The sequence below is a fragment of the Parambassis ranga genome, chromosome 3, assembly GCF_900634625.1.
Source record: "Parambassis ranga chromosome 3, fParRan2.1, whole genome shotgun sequence".
Lineage (NCBI taxonomy): Eukaryota > Metazoa > Chordata > Actinopteri > Ambassidae > Parambassis > Parambassis ranga.
Window position 1 is genome coordinate 11846458 of NC_041024.1, and position 17992 is coordinate 11864449.

A 17992-nucleotide genomic window follows, 5' to 3' on the forward strand; every position below is an offset into this window, starting at 1 on the left:
CTGACTGATTTTATTGTAAATGCAGAAAAATGTAAGAAATATTATTTACAATAACTAAACCAAATTTCCTTTGAATGTGGGAATGAATAAATAATCTACCTATCTCTCTATCTACTACAAACAATTCCACTCAATAAGAGTATCAGAGAGGTTTCCCTATGTTGTGGGTGTAAAGACACTATTAAATTAAATAGTTTAAATTTTAAACTCAAGGAAACTAGAAAAACAAAGTCTTACCTGTCAGTCCAGATGGTGCTTCTGCAAAGAAAATGCTTACATTTTAAATTAGAAGCTTAATTTTCACTTCCAGTCTGCCTTTTATTCACTATGATGTTACAGGAAGACCTCAAGATGCTGTTTCACTGCTTCACATCAAAACCAGCTGACACCCCCCTTATCCCCCCTCTCCCACTCTCCCCCACCCATTTCTGCCAAAATGCTGCCCTGCAGAGGTCTGTGACAATGATGCACGCATCACATTAAATTTAAATTCACCGGGTTGACATATTATAAACGCAGCGTGTCAAATGTCTACATTTTTGAACGCTTTAGCAAATGCGTGGACCTGGCCAAAACATTTTCCATTAAGAGACTTCAAATGCTACTAAAGCTCTTACAGTTAACCCATATGTTAAGTTTCGATTGGTAACAAATCCCATTAAGCTTACAGTAATCATACTAAAGTATGAATAAAGTCTTGTTAAAGCAAATGTTTTGTTTGTTTTAGCTTTTGCGTAGTCCCGCCAATTGATTCCCCCTAAATAGTTTGGGAACCAAACATTAATCACTGAGTCTGCCCGGATGTAATTTCAGTTGCACCATCCGTCTGTTTGTTTCCTGTCGGGGGCATGAAGTAGCTACCCACGGACAACGGACTGGAGATTTGGTATTTTGTTCACAGACGAATTCAAGTGGGATTTTCTCCTCAGTCAAGATGTCTCGGGGCTCCATTGAGATCCCTTTACGGGACACAGATGAGGTAAACACCGTGTAATACGTGAAGCTTGTTTATTGAGGTTTTTTGATTCAGTGGACCTCGCAGAGCTAGCAGTCTATGCTAAATTAGTTAGCATTTGCGGCGGTTTAAATGTTGAGTTAGTTCTGATTAAATCAACTTAAACGTAACAAAATTAATGATCGGAACAGCAGAATATACGTACTAACATTCATAGTGAACAGCACAACTGTTTGGTAAATGTTTTTGTTTCTCGTTCAAACTGTAAGTCTGTTATTGTTATTGTCGAGTGAAGCTGTCCACACATTAAAAGTTTACACAGGCATTTATTCTTAATTCAGTCTCTTATTGTTATACAAAACTGAAGGACCCCTGTGAGAATCTGATCCCTTTTTAAATTTGTTACAGTATGATCATGTGTCCTGATTCTAATGATCTGTATTGTGCAGGTTATCGAGCTTGATTTTGACCAGCTGCCAGAGGGAGACGAGGTCATCAGCATCTTGAAGCAGGAACACACTCAGCTGCACATATGGATCGCTCTAGCGGTAAATTATTAAAGGCGTCTATTATATTTCAGTATATATCAATACATTATTTCCATGTATGTCCTGTACATGTGGCAAATTATCTTTTGATCAGTTAAGTGATCAATTGAAAGTGCTGTACTTCCTTAATTTAATGTAGAACGTTACCTTGGAAATATTAAATTTTGCCAGTTTGTGACGTTGCCCTGCAACTTTTTTTTCAGTTGGAGTACTACAAACAAGGCAAGACAGAGGACTTTGTCAAGTTGTTAGAGGCAGCTCGTATTGATGGAAACCTTGACTACAGAGACCATGAGAAGGACCAGATGACCTGTCTGGACACATTAGCAGCTTATTATGTCCAGCAAGCACGTAAAGAAAAGAACAAAGATGCCAAAAAAGAACTCATCACTCAGGCCACGCTGCTTTACACTATGGCAGACAAGATCATCATGTATGATCAGGTAAGACCTAATGGTCAGAATACACGATAACAGAAAAAGCTTTAGCAATGAGTTTTAACATGGCATTGTCTCAATCAGAACCACTTGTTGGGAAGAGCCTGCTTTTGTCTGCTGGAAGGAGACAAGATGGACCAGGCTGATGCTCAGTTCCACTTTGTCCTTAACCAGTCTACCAATAACATCCCTGCTTTGCTTGGCAAGTTGAACATAAAACTTTCTTGGATTGATCTTGATTAGTGTGGTTGAATATTAACAGTGTTGTTGTTCAATAGGTAAGGCGTGCATCTCCTTCAATAAAAAGGATTACAGAGGAGCACTGGCATACTACAAAAAGGCTCTGCGCACAAACCCCGGCTGCCCAGGTAAATGGGACATATTATACTACTATATTATTGATTGTTAGTCATTTTTTCCGGTTAGTTTCTTATCTTCTTCTTGTTGTCATGTCTCTGTCTAGCCGAGGTGAGGCTGGGGATGGGACACTGTTTTGTCAAACTCAACAAACTGGAAAAGGCACGCCTGGCTTTCGGTCGAGCCCTGGAGCTTAATTCAAAATGTGTGGGAGCACTTGTTGGTTTGGCAGTTTTAGAGCTCAACAACAAAGAGGCAGACTCTATCAAGAATGGAGTGCAGCTCCTGTCACGGGCCTACACCATCGACCCCAGCAACCCAATGGTGCTCAACCATCTTGCCAACCACTTTTTCTTCAAAAAGGTAATCCTCAGTCTCTTTCTTTCTTTGACACAAGTCTAATCCTGTGTGTCAATTAATAACCACGATCTGTGCCCTTGTTTTTCGGTCAGGACTACAGTAAAGTGCAGCATCTTGCACTGCATGCTTTCCACAACACAGAAGTCGAGGCTATGCAGGCTGAAAGCTGCTATCAGTTAGCTCGGTCATTTCATGTGCAGGTAAGATTCTTACCATCCTAGCTTACTTATTTACTATTTCACTGATTTACTGGGCTGCCTCTTTATGCCTATGACTTGTCTGCTCTTTTCTTTTGCAGGAGGACTATGACCAGGCATTTCAGTATTACTACCAGGCCACCCAGTTTGCCTCATCCACCTTTGTACTGCCCTTCTTTGGTCTTGGGCAGATGTATGTTTATCGAAGAGACAAAGAAAACGCAGCACAGTGCTTTGAAAAGGTTCTAAAAGCCTACCCCAACAACTATGAGACTATGAAAATCCTGGGGTCTCTGTATGCAACATCTGATGATCAGGATAAGAGAGACATTGCTAAAGTATGTATACTGTTTATTCCCATGGCTCAGAAAGTTATGCAAGACTTATTTTAAGAAATATTTTCGGGCTGTTGTTAACCTTGTACACTGAATGCTGGAATGAATTGTTTTGCAGGGTCATCTGAAGAAGGTAACAGAGCAGTACCCAGATGATGTGGAGGCATGGATTGAGTTGGCTCAGATTCTGGAGCAAACTGACATCCAAGGAGCTTTGTCTGCTTATGGCACAGCCACCCGAATCCTGCAGGAGAAGGTGCAAGCTGACGTTCCCCCTGAGATCCTCAACAACCTTGGAGCTCTGCATTTCAGGCTGGGCAACCTGGGGGAAGCCAAGGTAGCTATAGCATACAGCATATAGCGTATAGCCTAAACAGTAGAGCTGTTTAAACATTGTTTTCTTGTCTTGGCTACAGAAATATTTTCTAGCATCTCTTGAGAGAGCCAAAGCTGAGGGTGAGCATGACGAGCATTACTACAATGCCATCTCTGTCACCACCTCCTACAATCTGGCACGTCTGTATGAGGCTATGTGTGAATTTCACGAAGCTGAAAAACTCTACAAAAACATCCTTCGAGAGCATCCTAACTATGTGGACTGTAAGCATGAAACAGAGTAATGAAACGTGAGACCACGAAGGAACAATGTTGTACTGAAAAACCTTGTGATTTCTTTGACCTGCAGGTTACTTGCGACTTGGAGCAATGGCTCGTGACAAAGGAAACTTCTATGAAGCCTCTGACTGGTTCAAAGAAGCCTTGCAGATCAATCAGGTACAACATGCTGAGGTGTTACAGCATTGATTTGTCAAGTCTGAAATAAAACCATCTTTAACGTTATTGTTATTATGTATTTTATAACCAGGATCACCCAGATGCCTGGTCCCTGATAGGAAATCTTCACTTGGCCAAACAGGAATGGGGACCGGGTCAGAAGAAGTTTGAGCGTATTCTGAAGCAACCGTCCACACAGAATGACACCTACTCCATGCTGGCTCTGGGCAATGTGTGGCTACAGACTCTGCACCAGCCCACCAGAGACCGGGAAAAGGTGCAGGCAACTGAGAGAAATGACACCAAAGCCATAAAAATAGTCAAGCGGAGAAATTAGTCATGGTTTTTGTCTTACAGGAAAAGAGACACCAAGATCGAGCCTTGGCGATATACAAGCAAGTCCTGCGAAATGATGCTAAGAACCTCTATGCTGCCAATGGCATCGGTCAGTTAATCTTTATAATATTTCTGTATTTTGTTTTTCTTTTTAATTCTCTGTTATATATGTTGTATTTCAAGATAAAATTGGTTTTGCCCAGGTGCCGTCCTTGCTCATAAGGGATACTTCAGAGAAGCACGTGACGTGTTTGCTCAGGTGAGGGAGGCCACAGCAGACATCAGTGACGTCTGGCTAAACCTGGCTCACATCTACGTCGAACAGAAGCAGTACATCAGCGCTGTGCAGATGGTAAGAGAGTGGTAAGATTGTCTTTGTGTTTTCCCCCTTCATTACAGCTGAGTGTTTTCCTTTTACCCCATAGTATGAGAACTGCCTGAAGAAATTTTACAAATACCAGAACACAGAGGTGCTGCTGTATCTTGCCAGAGCACTATTTAAATGTGGAAAACTCCAAGAGTGCAAGCAGATGCTACTGAAGGTAACATAAAGGAAGATTATTGGAGTTTTACTCAGCAGTGTGACGGGAGAATAACATTCTGTTCTTTCTGCTGTGTGTACACGAAGGCCCGACATGTAGCACCCAGTGACACAGTGCTAATGTTCAATGTGGCCCTGGTGCTTCAGAGGCTTGCCACTCTTGTGCTGAAAGATGAGAAGAGCAACTTGAAGGCTGTGCTGAGTGCAGTCAAAGAACTTGAACTGGCTCATAGGTAGGTGTTGGATTTATGTCTCCAACTGGCAGGTTGCTCCACTGGCTGTTTTTATCCTTTCTCATCTTCCTCCACCTCTTCCTTTCGCAGGTATTTCAGCTACCTCAGCAAGGCTGGAGACAAGATGAGGTTCGACCTTGCTCTGGCTGCATCTGAGGCTAGGTTGGTTTGAATTTATTTTGAGAACTTTGCTCTTGCAGACTGATTTAATCAGTGCTTTTTTTGTTAGAGCTGTCATGGAAGTATTTATTTCTGCGCTGTGACATGACCATGGATATTGATGTGTTGTGGGAATGCAGGCAGTGCTCTGACCTGCTGAGTCAGGCGCAGTACCATGTAGCAAGAGCCAGAAAGCAGGATGAAGAGGAGAAGGAGCTTCGTGCCAAACAAGAGCAAGAGAGGGACCTGCTTCGCCAGCAGTTGCAAAAAGAACAGGTCCCTGCTACTCAAAAAAAGTTTTCTAATAAGTCAACATACCTAGGTCAGTCATTCTGACTCAGTTTTACAAGTGCTGATGGTTTGTATCCCTCAAAATCCTATTCAGGAGGAAAAGAGGAGCCGAGAGGCAGAGGAACAGAAAAAACTCCTGGAGCAGAGAGCTCTGTATGTGGAGAAGACAAAGAACCTGCTCACCTTCACAGAGGAAATGCCCAAAGAAAAGAAGAAGGCATCAAGTAGTGGGGGACGGGTGAGTTTTAATACTGAAAGAAAACTTGAGAGCACTAATGCAATAAAGATAACATACGGTACTTCTTTTTGTCTCTTAGCGTAAGAAAGGAGGTGACATGGATGAGTTTGTTAATGATGACTCTGACGAGGACCTACCACTGAAGAAGAAGAAAAAGAGGAAGGGCAGCAGCAGTGAACAGGAGGATGTTGAGGAGGGAGAGAAGAGGAAAAAGAAGAGAAAGAAGTGAGTGTGCTGGAGCGAATGCTAAATGTACGTTTAGAGCAACACATTTAAATGCGAAGGGAAATCTGTTCCAGGCTGTCCAAAACAGGAGGAGAGGATGATAGTGATGAGGAAGAAGGATCACAACCTAAGAAGCAGCGGAAATTCAAAGACAAGAAGAGGATTGAAAAGGTGCTCCATCTTTCAACATGATTATTTTCCGGAAACTGTCTCAAGGTCCTGTTTCTACTATTTTAACTATGTTTTCATTTCAGCCCCAGCCAGAGCGTCTGCCTCCATCTCTCAAAGGGAAGATTAAGTCTAAGGCCATCATTTCTTCTTCTGAGTCATCTTCAGATGAGGATGGACTGAAAATAGCAGAAGACAGGTAAAATCTAAAGTGGTTTTAAACTGGAACAAGGATAGAAAGCATGAATCAGTCGAGTTCATGACTGCACTTTCTCCTGTACAGACATCAAAGAGACAGTGGTTCAGGATCTGATGAGGAGGGCGGCCACAGGAAGCGCATTGCATCTGACAGTGACTCGGATGGCGGTAGGAACCGCAGTGGCAGTGAGGCGGGCAGCCCTCAGCGGTCTGCAGGCTCTGAGGAAGATGAGTCTGGCAGTGACCGTCCAGTAAAGAAGAGAAGGGTGCAGCGGCAGTCTGACTCCGAGCAGTCCGACAACGAGAGCAAGAGGAGTCGGTCGGGATCGGATGAGTCACGGGCTGGTTCACCTGCTGGTTCACCTGCTGCAGCATCAGACCGAGGATCAGAAAGGGGATCTGATGCAGGATCAGACAACGAGGGCTCCCCGCGACGCTCTGACAACGGTTCAGAACAGGAGGGCTCCAATAATGATGATGACAGCGATTAAATCACCATATCACTCACCGACTCATTTAATGCTGAAAAGTCAACATTTGCATTTTTATTTTCTATCAAAAACAGGGATTTCTGTCCAAATATAATTCATGTTAGCTTAGAAAAGTCCTTTTGATACATCATCAAGATGTATTGCTCACATTGTACTAGACATGTCTTTTCTCAATTTTTTTTAAGATGCTTTGTTTAAAGATTAATAACATGTATTAAAGTGTACTAAAAGGTGCAAAAAACACCTGATGGTCAAATGAGACATTGACCAAGAATACTTCAAGGAATTGTTAAATAAAACAAGAAAAAAAATTTCAGATGTTTCTCTACTACTGAAAAAATGTATCAGCAGTTGACCCCGATTCAGTGAGGAGGTTATCACTGCCCTTCATCTTTGTAAATAGCATAGAACAGGTGATGGGCCTGGCTACCCTCATCACTTCATTATGCAAAGCAGAATGTCCCTGAATTTAGCAGAGTTCAAACTTTCTGCTGAAATGCTGAGTTCAGCTTTTCTTAATGCCAAAAATGTCAGAGCATTAAAAAAGGGCTTGTTTAACTACAACCACAGTGCAGATGATGTAAGTATAAACAAAGACTTGAATACATAGCAAAAGACCCTAAACATGGCACACTGCATCACTTTGTTTTTCACCAAAAAAACCACTAAAACTTCCATTCGATAGTTCAGATGACTAAAGAGTACCCTTGCATACTTCACTAAAGACAGGCTGTATTTCTTCACTAAAGCATACTTCTGCTTTAAGAAAAACAGCCTCATAGAAAATCATCCTATGCTTAAGCCCAATACAATCTTACTAAATAAAAGTTTGAGGACATTGAAAATAAATAAAATGACATACATCTCCCAGACAGCGACTTTTACTGTTAAACTTTATTCAAGGTTGCTCTGTAGTTGTACACTCAACTTCTTACACTTGACATCACAGTGACACTCCAGAAGATGTTGAGTGTACAGGCACAGTACATTCTCTGTAATTTCATGAAGATAAAAAGACCTTGACAAGTATGGCAAAACCGACAAAATTTCCACAAGATGTGAACAACCGTAGCAAAGGAAACTAAGCTTTGGCTGTCTCAATGTCAAAACCGAGACATTCAAGTATAGTCCGAGTTACATTAGAGGTATATCCATAAGAATTTGATAAATTAAAAAAGGCCACACAGATTCATTCCCAACAGCACAAACGTTTCATACATAAAACTTCTCGATTTATCAAACTAAATGTTGGTGACTGCAAGTAAATTAAGCCACTACTGTTAGAACTCAAAATCTGCACAAAACCCTTATGATAATAATGGCAGCCCACAACTGCAACTCAGGATTGTTTTAACAAATCAAGAAAGAATTTTTTTTTTTTATTTACTATTGCAACGACTCATTTTGAGCAAAGTGCATCTAAAAACTGATCACAAATTGCAGATAAAATTATGAGAAAAATCTCTTTGCAATAGGTTTACGACTTTTCTCTTTGTAAACAGTTTTAAGAAAATCGTTATGGCAGCACTTGGTAACTCCTACCAGATGTAAAAGATGACAAAATGAGTCATGGTCAGGTGCTGCTGCTACCTACCTGCAAAACACTGCCTGTTTTAGGAACACAACCCAGGATGATTGAAATGTATAAAACATCTGCTGTAGGACAACAAGGAGGATAGAAAATTACAAACAACATAAATACAATGAAGATGGTTGTGATGCTGGCTTGATCTGACATACTAGTGGAATGAACTGTAACAGTTGTTACAGGGAGAGAGGGTTCTGCAGGGAAGGACATGTAGATACTGAAAATTACTTAAATAAAAACACATTGCATCTTGATAACACATGGCTTTGGCCTGTTCCTCAGTAATCTTCATCCTCTGACTCCTCTTCTTCGGCAGTCTCCAGCCAGGTCAGCCACTGGTTGACCTGCACGAGATGACAGAACACAAATGGCATCGGTTTCGATCTTTCTAGACAGTGGGGTGGGGTCAAACAACACTGAACATAAAGCTACCTGAAATAATGCTTTCCCCTTCCCTGGGTACTCCTGGGTTATGTCTTCTTTCCATGAAAGGAAGGCTTCTTCTTCAATTATTTCCATGTCATAAAGGTTCACAAAGTAGCGCAGCAGCATGCCTAAAACAAGTAGTATAAGGCTTTCAGGTCAAAACACAAACGCATTCTGAAATATAAACATTGAATGACAACTGAAAACACACCTTTGGGGAAGCCCTTGGCATTGCAGTGCACCTGCAGGGCATACAGAGCACCAACTTGCAGGTCTATGTGGTCGTGTAGGAACTTTTGCATTACTGGCTTGAAAGAAAGCATCAACTGCTTCTCCTCTTCCAGCAGCTCCTTACTGGGTGCTGCAAGCTGCTCTTCATCATCATCAGGGTTGATCTCATAAGCGATGTACTGCAAGAAACTACAAGACAAGAAGGCAATGAATATACTGTAGAGCGAAGTCAGATAAATGACTACGCTGGCTGATAATACATCAGTGGGGATTGATTCTGCCATTAGGCCATTGCCTGCTGCTGCACCTGGTTATGAGGATGTTGACAAAGCCTCTGTCTGTGTGGAGTTTAGGAGAAATGTTATCTTTGATCCACTTGTAGATGGACTGTGGAGAGGGATCCACTTTTATCTGTTTCAGCAGCTCCTTTTCCAGTTTCATCAGTGGGAACAAAAAGCTGAGGCCTTTTCCCTCCAGAATCTCCAACATCCTGTCCTTGTTCTGGTCAATTTCTGCAGGAGCATACATTCTTACAGTTAGCAGTGGCAAAAGACAATCCATCAACACAGAGGAGCTTAACTAAAGAAGCTGAATCAACATACCAGGAAGCATCTTCTGCATGTTGACCTTGCTTTGCTGAAACAGGTCACTCAACCAGTCGCGGTCCTTCAGTTTGACCATCTGCTGCAGGCAGAGCAGGAACAGTGGGAAATGGGCACCATTCTCAAGCTGATGGGCCAAATCGGCGATGCTGACTAGGTCAGCAATGATTGCTCGTGCAGCAAACTGTGCCAGATATGACTTCACCAGTGGTATTTCCTCCTCAATCTTGGGGCACTGATCCAGAACACCCAGAAAGGCCTATAAAACAAAAAACAAAAAGTGTTACGCACTAAATAGCAGGTTGCTAAATAAATTCTGAGCCTTGTTGAACACTGTTCAATTCTAAGTCGAGGGAGCTGACCTGCATTAGATTTTCACTTGTCACGAGGCTCTCTGTGCAGAGTGTGTGGATCAGGGTGCTGGCATGTTCCTTGTCATCATCTGAGCGGTCAAGGGAAAAGACCACCATCTTGTTCAACATCTCAGACAAAAAGTGTTTTGGAGCCTTCATCTCCCTCACAGCGTTCACTGCCTCCTCAATGTTTTTACTGTTCAGGTAGTCGGCCACCAATGTCTCCTGAAAAGAAGAAAATATTTTAAGCTTGATAACAATACACAGTGCAGAAAGGAACTCAAGTGTGATCACTGAGGAACTTACAGTCATTTTACGCAACTCTTCCTTTGTGGGAGGAGCTTTTTTACTGGACTTGGCAGGCTTTTCCTGGATCGGGGGAGGATTGGCTTTTAGGCCAAGCTGTGGAGCCAACAAAAAACAAACAAACAAAATGAGAAATTGAACTTGCTACTTCCAATACCTGCACAGTACATCTGATTACAAACTGTGTTACCTGTCCTATTGGGGAGCCTGTCTGAGGCATCATAGTCATCTGTGGCTGCAGTTTTGGCACTTGGTTTTTATTCACAATGAAAGACTGTGCTGGCCTCAGGCTGATCTAGAATGAAGAAAGCACAAAGGTTATTGCAATGTAACACCGTCTTATTATTTCACATTTCTCAGCAAACCATTTAAATAAGACCAGGGAAACTGGCACATTTCAAGCAGAGCCTGAAGTTAAAAACACTCAAAACCTATCACCAAACTGTTATACATGAAAATGTGGACATACCTCATCTGCATTGAGTTTTCCATTCTTGCTGAACCGTGGAGCCATATCTTTAGACTGCATCTGCACCGAGTGATTCTGCTTATGGTTGAAAACTGGTGAATTCTGTCCCTTTGAGAGAAAGATTTCACAGAATATGTGTTACCAAAAAACATAACTGCATAAGAGACAACTTGCTCAAAAAAAAAAACAAAAAAAAACCCAAACTACTTCATCACATACCTGGTTTGGTTTCATAAATTGTTTGTTTCCTCCCTCAAACTGAGGCTGGTGTGAACCATTGTTATTGTGGCCGTTGAAGAGTGGGTTTGCACGGTGTCGACCCATGGTAGGGGAGTAGTGGTCCTGAATCACACCTGGACCTGTACCGATGCCACTGCCTGATTGAAACAAGTCAAAACATTAAATATTGTAAGAAAAGATCAACACTTACCATTGCATCAAAAAGGTAGTGTTAAAAAGACATACCAGGCATTTGTCCAAACATATCAGCCAGCCCACCAAGAGTTTCCCTGTCATACTTGATCCTTGATGGCAAGAAGGAGTTTTCCATGAAAAAGTCATTCCTCATTGTATCAGTTGGAGGTGGAATAAAAACGCCCAAATCCTGCAAAAATACAAAAACTCCAGTCAGCTGAGGTTTCAGCCGGGCTCCTGGACTAGTGCTCTAATATCCAAGTGTATACTATAGATATGCAATAAAGGTCAGGGTTCATTCATAGGCAGAGATACTAAACTAACCTTTACTGCATCTTGACGAACTTGGTTGATCGTCTTTGGTCCATTGTCAACGTATGCTTTGCGAGGTGCCCAGTTGTCGCCTCGCAGCTCCACTATATTCTGCAGCAGGAAACGAATCCTTGCTGGAAGTTCCTTGTTGTGCACTAAGCATTGCATGCGGCCAAAGTACTGATCCATCAAAGACTGCAAAGAGAATTCTAATGTTATTCAATGAAAGAGGTTTAAGAGTATTGCATTATTCAGTTTAGCTCCTATTACTTACCCTAGCCTTTTCATGATCAAGTTTAGGTCCCACAGTTTTCATTATCTGACAGAGGCATTCCAAATCGTCACCCATATCCTTAAGTTGGACTCTCTTCTTTTTCTCCAAAAGCTTAAAAAAATGGAAAAAAGCAGCATTTACTAGAGCCCAATTAAACAGCTGTGGTGACAAGTGACTTTTCCAAATACTCCTCTCATACAGCCATTAGGGTAATTCTAAATGGGACTTACTGTTTTGATACACTTGTGGAGGATTGTTTCATGGATAAGGTTGAGTTTGCCAAGTTCACCAATGAATTTGATGTTGCCCAGCATCTTGATCTTTGCGACAGCACGCTGCTCCTCCTCCTCAGAGGTGAGTGGGCCGTCATTTTTGTCGAAGACTATGGGGAGAAAACAAAGTGAAAACAAGGAACAAAGCAATGCAAAACATAAATGCAGTTAAGAAATTGGCCGCTGGTATCAAACGGTATTCACTTACGGTCAACATTCCTGGCACGGTTCTCAAACTCATCTTGAAGCTTAGCAATCAGAAGCCTTCTGAAGGTCTGTAAAACACGAGAAATTGAACTTCCTGTCAGAAAATACCCAAGACCAAGTCTAGACTAAAGTCATGTTTTTTATTAAAAAAAAAAATATCATACAGTATTTTGCTTTTGTACTGCTTGACTTTCTGTTGATGGATCTTCAAAGTTTGGTGCATCCTCTGACAGGCGTAGACATAATTGAGCGTATAACTGGCTGTACTTGGGCTCTTCGAGGGCTTTGTCAACAATCTAAAAGAAAAAGAAAATACATGTTTAGAGACACCCTGAAAACCCCAGAAGGATCAAGAGCATGTGAAGATACTACTTACCAGCAGGATTATGCCTTTCAAGACAAGTTTTGAATCCACACCCACATTGAGGAGCTCCAGGCATAGTTTGTCAAACTTCTCAGGTGTCAGCTTGTTAAGAATGCTGAAGGAGGACACGAGGTAGATTGTTACATTAATGATCTCCTAGGACATAGAGGTATGGATTTAAATTAATACATACCCTCTCACTTTCCTGAAGATCACATCATTTTGCCCTTTCTCGTTGGAGGAGTTGGCATCTCGTCTAGTGCTTCGAGAAGGTACCCATCTCTGAACGCTAGAACCTGGGGTTTTCCCCAGGAACTCGCTGTAAGGGAGAGAGCAGAGCCAGGGTCAATACAAAAACAGCCATCTTCTATCACACGTATCTAACCCTGATGTATGAAGCTTTAGTGGGATAAATTGTTTTTCCAAATCTGTTGATTTAATCCTATCAGAGGGTAGGATCAAATGCATTCTAAGGCTAAAGACACCATTTGTCATACGCAACCCTTTTCCAAAGATGTGCTGAGCAATAAATAATGTGGAGCCACTGTGAAGGCTAATATCAAAATAAAAGATGGGTGAATGTTTTCCAGGTGAAGGAAGATTTGACAAAAAAAAGGAAATCACCTGTTGCCGACAGTCTTGGGATAGTGCTGAGGTGCACCCCCACCTCCTCCCCCTACACTGTGATACATAAAAAAGGAAAAAAAAAGAAACTGTTTTTTACTTATAATAAACGTGAGCCTACGTTTTACTGGAGCTACTGTGTTCTAAGTGTAAGTAGACAGAGTGTGGTGTGGCAATGCTGCATACCTGAAACGAGAAGGACCCCCTGGTGCAACGACACTCTCCACTTTGGCGGCTTCACAAATAATATCCGAAAAGAATTAGGTTTTAGGAGTGGGACAGGAAAGAGCGACCTGGATGTAGAGACAGATATACAGGTATAGATTAACCATCATAGCACAGGCGATTTACAAACACACTCACTCAACCCGGGGTTAAAACTCGCACATCATACGGTGGCTTGGCAGGTCTGACTGTTTTTAAATGTATTGCAGCCAAACTGCTGAGCACATGAACGCCAACACGTGCCCGCACAAGTCGACTGGGAGCTTACAGTGCTAGCACCTAGCATGATGATTAGCACACCGAGTTGGCGAAGAGATGTCTCCGCCCTATTCGCTGTATTCTTATTAGTTTAAGGCTCCCAGCCGTTAATTAAGAAGATTTCATCTACGTGACCTTATTAAATCTCATCCTAACCACGGATTAGGCTTTAATGTTAAATAAATGTTTAAATGTTACCTGGCTAACACAAGGCATATTGATTTTTTTTAAATCACTTCCATCACTTTTAATCCGATCTCCCATGGAACACTTGACACATTAAAAGTGGTAAAAACACGTATTTATGTATTCGTCAGTTCTTGTTCCTAACGATGCAACACTGCTGAGATTAATAAGTGAACACACATTTAAAACACGATACAAACCTTTGGTTTTCGCCACAAAGACATTGTACATTTAATCGACGCCGACAAAGATTAGACACAAAACTAGATTTTTATTGTAAATCAAGAAGAAAAATCCCATCAGCTGATTTTACGAGGTCTTTGTTTAAACACCGGATGTCCAAACAGCGACATCTTGGGGGGTTTTGTTCACTAGGCCGCCGGTAAGCTAACGGCTAATACGCTGTAAACAACCGTTAGCTCAGTTTAATTTTTCCTTGTCACGAAACCAGGTCAATTACAGCTTTTCTGTATCAGTATGGTCAGGTAAAACGATTAGTATTTTTCCGCTTCGTGTTAATCACAATCATCTCTGACGAACTTCCTACCAAACCGGTCGGTTAGCTAACGTTAGCCACACACAGAAATAACAAAGATCCTACCTTTACAAAAGGAACGTCAGCGTAATTGTTGTCTTCTTCACCAGTAGATAAAAAAATAAAGATAGAGGAAAAACGAAAGCTTGTGAAGTCCTGTTGACTCTTGTATGGTTTTTATAATATTGTTAAAGTAGCAGCAAGATGGCTACTCAAACCGTTAGCAACCGGCTACACTGAAGAAAGACTGCTGACTGTTCCCGTACGTCATGTGGACGCCGCTTTTTCTGTGGAGCCGTCTCCTACGTCATCATCCCACCCAGCCGACGTCACCCGCACTAAACTCAGTGAACATTTCACAATCCTGTCTCAGCACGCAGTTTGCTACCTCCGCTTGTAGTTTGGAGATGCTCCGAGACAAAACAGGGAGCATAGAGATAAATCACGTGTGTGGACAACATACGCGATTCGCCATTTTGTTTTCATAAGTCTGAGTCCAGAATTATTTCCTGCCATTTTTTTCCACAGCTGGATAGAGAGAAAACGATGGAGGGCCTATTTCCGGTGGCCTGCTAAAAACTGACCTAAAAGCTTAAAACTTTTTTTATGTTTCACTCACGTTGCCATTTTATTGCATATTTTAGAGAAATAATGAATGCAAATATAATCATATAATAATAATATACAGTGTGAAGTATTTTTTTTACCTAAATATTGCGCTCAGTAAGAGGACATTTACTGATGTTTTCTGACACTATATTACCTCAGAGGCTGATTGTATACTTCCTGTTCCCTAATGGCCCCCCACCCCCAGGAGATTTTACCATCCCATTTCCTTTTTTTTTTTTTTTTTTTTTTTTTTTTTTTTTTTTTTTTTTTAGAGCCATGGTTTATAAATGTTCTCTGTGTTTAGAGGCTACTGTGAGATTGTAATCTGAAACCATCAGCTTTTTGAAGCAGAAGTGAAATTGAAGGTGTGGGGTGGAACAGTTTCATTCATAGGAGCTTCTTTGGCTTGTTTGTGTTATTGAGAACATCTCGTTATTGAGTCACTTCCTCCAACTGCCAGTAAAGGACCTCAGGCTGAGACTAGTCTGGTAACGCCTCTTTGTGGCTCAGGTTGTTCTGTCCCGCCCATTGAGCAAGATAAGTGCAGATAAAACCAATAATAAACATCATCCAGATAAGATTCCAGAACATTTTAGAAGGGCTTTGTTGTGTACAGTTCATGTTTAATTCAACATATAATATAGTTAATGTTTACTAGTTAAAGGTGAACCAGTGCATTACCCCAGACTTGTTGTGACTCGGTTAGACCTGCAGATCCTGACTGTCTGTTTGAGGCCCTTTGTGTTGACATTGTTTCCTTGTGAAATACCAACATGAAGCCAACAAAAGTGAAGAAAAGTATGCAATGGTCAAAGCTGCAATGATTTACAGTGTCTTTATAATTAAAGCGATTCTCAACTTGTTCACTTAGCCCATCAGTGTGGGTGTGAAAAGTAATGCTTATTTTTTAGAGCTCTGTACACTATTGGGACAAAAGTAAGTTGACAGCCAGCCCTCATATGTATTTGCTGTGGCATTCGAAAGTACAGTCTGATTAAGGGTGATAAGGTGGCCATGAGGGCCCAACAGGCAAGTTCTTCCACGCCAAACTAGGAAGATCATTTCTTTGAGCTTTTTGTGTGCCATGTTGAACAGGAACCCAACAAACTCCATTTGCGTTTATTATTTCACATTATTAAATATCAATATATATATATATATATATTGAATTAAGAAAATGCTGCAACAGTCGGTGGTCAATTGGGATTACATCTTGTAAAGCACAGTTGGGGCTGCTGGTGCCATCACCAGAGGTAGCCTAACAACCTGTGCTTTGCTTATTAGCTGCATTGTCAATGAGTGAAGTTTAAAAGATCTTCCACTGCACGCACTGACACTGATCATACAGAACCCCATCACTCTCAAAGATGTTTACTTCAGCATGTTTATTTGATCATTTTCCCTTCAGTCCAGGGAGCATTAAACCTCTCTCTCTCTCTCTGCCTGCACTCATTCGCTTCGGCACCCCAGAGGGGCATCAATCATTCATCAAAAGCAAAATGAAGCCAGTTGTCTCACAGTAAACACTCCACTCCAAGTTAATTATGCCCAGTGTGCCATTAAAGTCAGCAAAGGGCTGGCTTTGCTCTCGAGGAAAAACAGACTGTTCACTTGCTTTGTTTGTTCTTTGATCTGGACCTCAGTGTTCTACTGATGTTGCCTGAACTTCGTGTAGACCTTTAATATTAAGATTAAGAAAGATAAACTATAGATAAAATAAAAACACAAACTGTGTGAGGTCACATAATCCTAATGTGCACCTTAAAATGTCCTGATCACTGAAATAGTGTCTCATCTGTATGTAAAAACAATCTTACAAACAAACCAGTGTTATTACAACTAAACTTGTATTGTGGTTAAAACAAAGGTTGTTTCCAGTGTTTCTGCCTATTTAGGACATTTTGATAAATTGTTGACTAATTGTTGATATATTTGAAGCTTTAAGGGCTGAATTTCACCAGGACAGGAGTGCCTGTGGCAGTCATACTCAGAGATGCTCTCAGTTTTCCCAGTGTGAAATGTCTAAATGCAATAAAAAGTTAGTTAGTGCGAATAAATGTTTTATTCGCACTAATTAAAAATTAAAGTGTGAACATGTGGCAGTGAACTCATCTGCAGTGACACCTCAAAGTGACTATACTTCCAAATTCTGACTTGAAAAAAATGAAACTCATTAATTTTTACATAGCAAAACAGATATGACCCCATTATGTCATTGTGCCAAACTCAGTGCCACAAATACCACTGGCTTATTTGGTGGGAGACAGGTCAGGTAAAGATACAGTTTAAAATATAACTGTGGTTTGATTAATTATAGAAATAATCAGTCAAAGTTTAACTGAAAATGAGTATAGTTCCATGAAGGATAAAGGATAAAGTAGACCAAGGGAAAGCAATAATAGAAACGCAGACAGTACTTCCTGCCAGAAGAACAACAGTAGGATCAAAAAGTGATAACATGACCTGAGGGTGAAAAAACATGAGGATAAGTGTGAGGTTTCCAAAAAGGCAATATTCTTTGGTGAAGTGAAAACTGAAGTCTTCAGCTGTGAAGTGCTCTGCTGAGTGGGCGTAACTCACAGCACAACTTTTACTTTCAACCATGATGAGTCATACAGAGGGGACCCTTCCTGCTAGCAGTGACTGCACACTCTATAAACAATGAATGCCTCGAAATACAGGAAGATGCTTGGCAGATCTTCCTTCAGAACAAGTAAGATGGTAATCTGGGTTGAACGTGTACTATATTGTATGTAACAATTACCTTGAGTGTGAGACTGAAGTGAGTGACCTAAAAAGCATGACAGCCTGTGTTCATTCTTCAGGTCTTTAAGTTGAGAAAATGACAGCTGAATTACAAAGGAAGGAACAAGCTGAACAAATTAAAGCTGCAA

General features: G+C 41.2%; 2 protein-coding genes across 2 annotated transcripts; one reads left to right on the forward strand and one right to left on the reverse strand.

The window, feature by feature from the left end:
• Nucleotides 1-834: 834 nt before the first annotated feature.
• Nucleotides 835-7144, forward strand: ctr9 (CTR9 component of Paf1/RNA polymerase II complex). Its single transcript, XM_028401162.1, has 23 exons — nucleotides 835-979; nucleotides 1405-1503; nucleotides 1707-1946; nucleotides 2025-2142; nucleotides 2219-2308; nucleotides 2404-2660; nucleotides 2750-2857; nucleotides 2956-3192; nucleotides 3308-3526; nucleotides 3606-3789; nucleotides 3875-3963; nucleotides 4055-4240; nucleotides 4321-4408; nucleotides 4503-4651; nucleotides 4725-4841; nucleotides 4928-5073; nucleotides 5164-5235; nucleotides 5373-5508; nucleotides 5618-5761; nucleotides 5841-5986; nucleotides 6061-6157; nucleotides 6241-6353; nucleotides 6438-7144. The coding sequence occupies exons 1-23, from the start codon at nucleotides 935-937 to the stop codon at nucleotides 6841-6843; spliced, it is 3486 nt and encodes a 1161-aa protein (XP_028256963.1). The 5' UTR covers nucleotides 835-934; the 3' UTR covers nucleotides 6844-7144.
• A 575-nt stretch (nucleotides 7145-7719) lies between these two features.
• eif4g2a (eukaryotic translation initiation factor 4, gamma 2a) lies at nucleotides 7720-13539 on the reverse strand (the record flags this gene model as incomplete). The annotated part of the gene is made up of 20 exons (XM_028402258.1): nucleotides 7720-8775; nucleotides 8864-8985; nucleotides 9069-9277; nucleotides 9396-9600; nucleotides 9691-9949; nucleotides 10053-10268; nucleotides 10350-10445; nucleotides 10540-10644; nucleotides 10819-10926; nucleotides 11038-11195; nucleotides 11284-11422; nucleotides 11557-11739; nucleotides 11819-11929; nucleotides 12049-12200; nucleotides 12299-12365; nucleotides 12462-12593; nucleotides 12674-12776; nucleotides 12855-12980; nucleotides 13286-13342; nucleotides 13472-13539. Coding segments are annotated over 20 exons (2682 nt in total), but the record flags the coding sequence as incomplete, so codon positions are not given.
• Nucleotides 13540-17992: the final 4453 nt, after the last annotated feature.

Excerpts from the sequence above, each read along its gene's own strand:
- ctr9 (XM_028401162.1), top strand. The coding sequence starts at position 935 with ATGTCTCGGGGCTCCATTGAGATCCCTTTACGGGACACAGATGAG. Across the intron at positions 4,241-4,320 it reads CCACCAGAGACCGGGAAAAG|GAAAAGAGACACCAAGATCG; the intron begins GTGCAGGCAACT and ends TTTGTCTTACAG. Across the intron at positions 4,409-4,502 it reads CTATGCTGCCAATGGCATCG|GTGCCGTCCTTGCTCATAAG; the intron begins GTCAGTTAATCT and ends GGTTTTGCCCAG.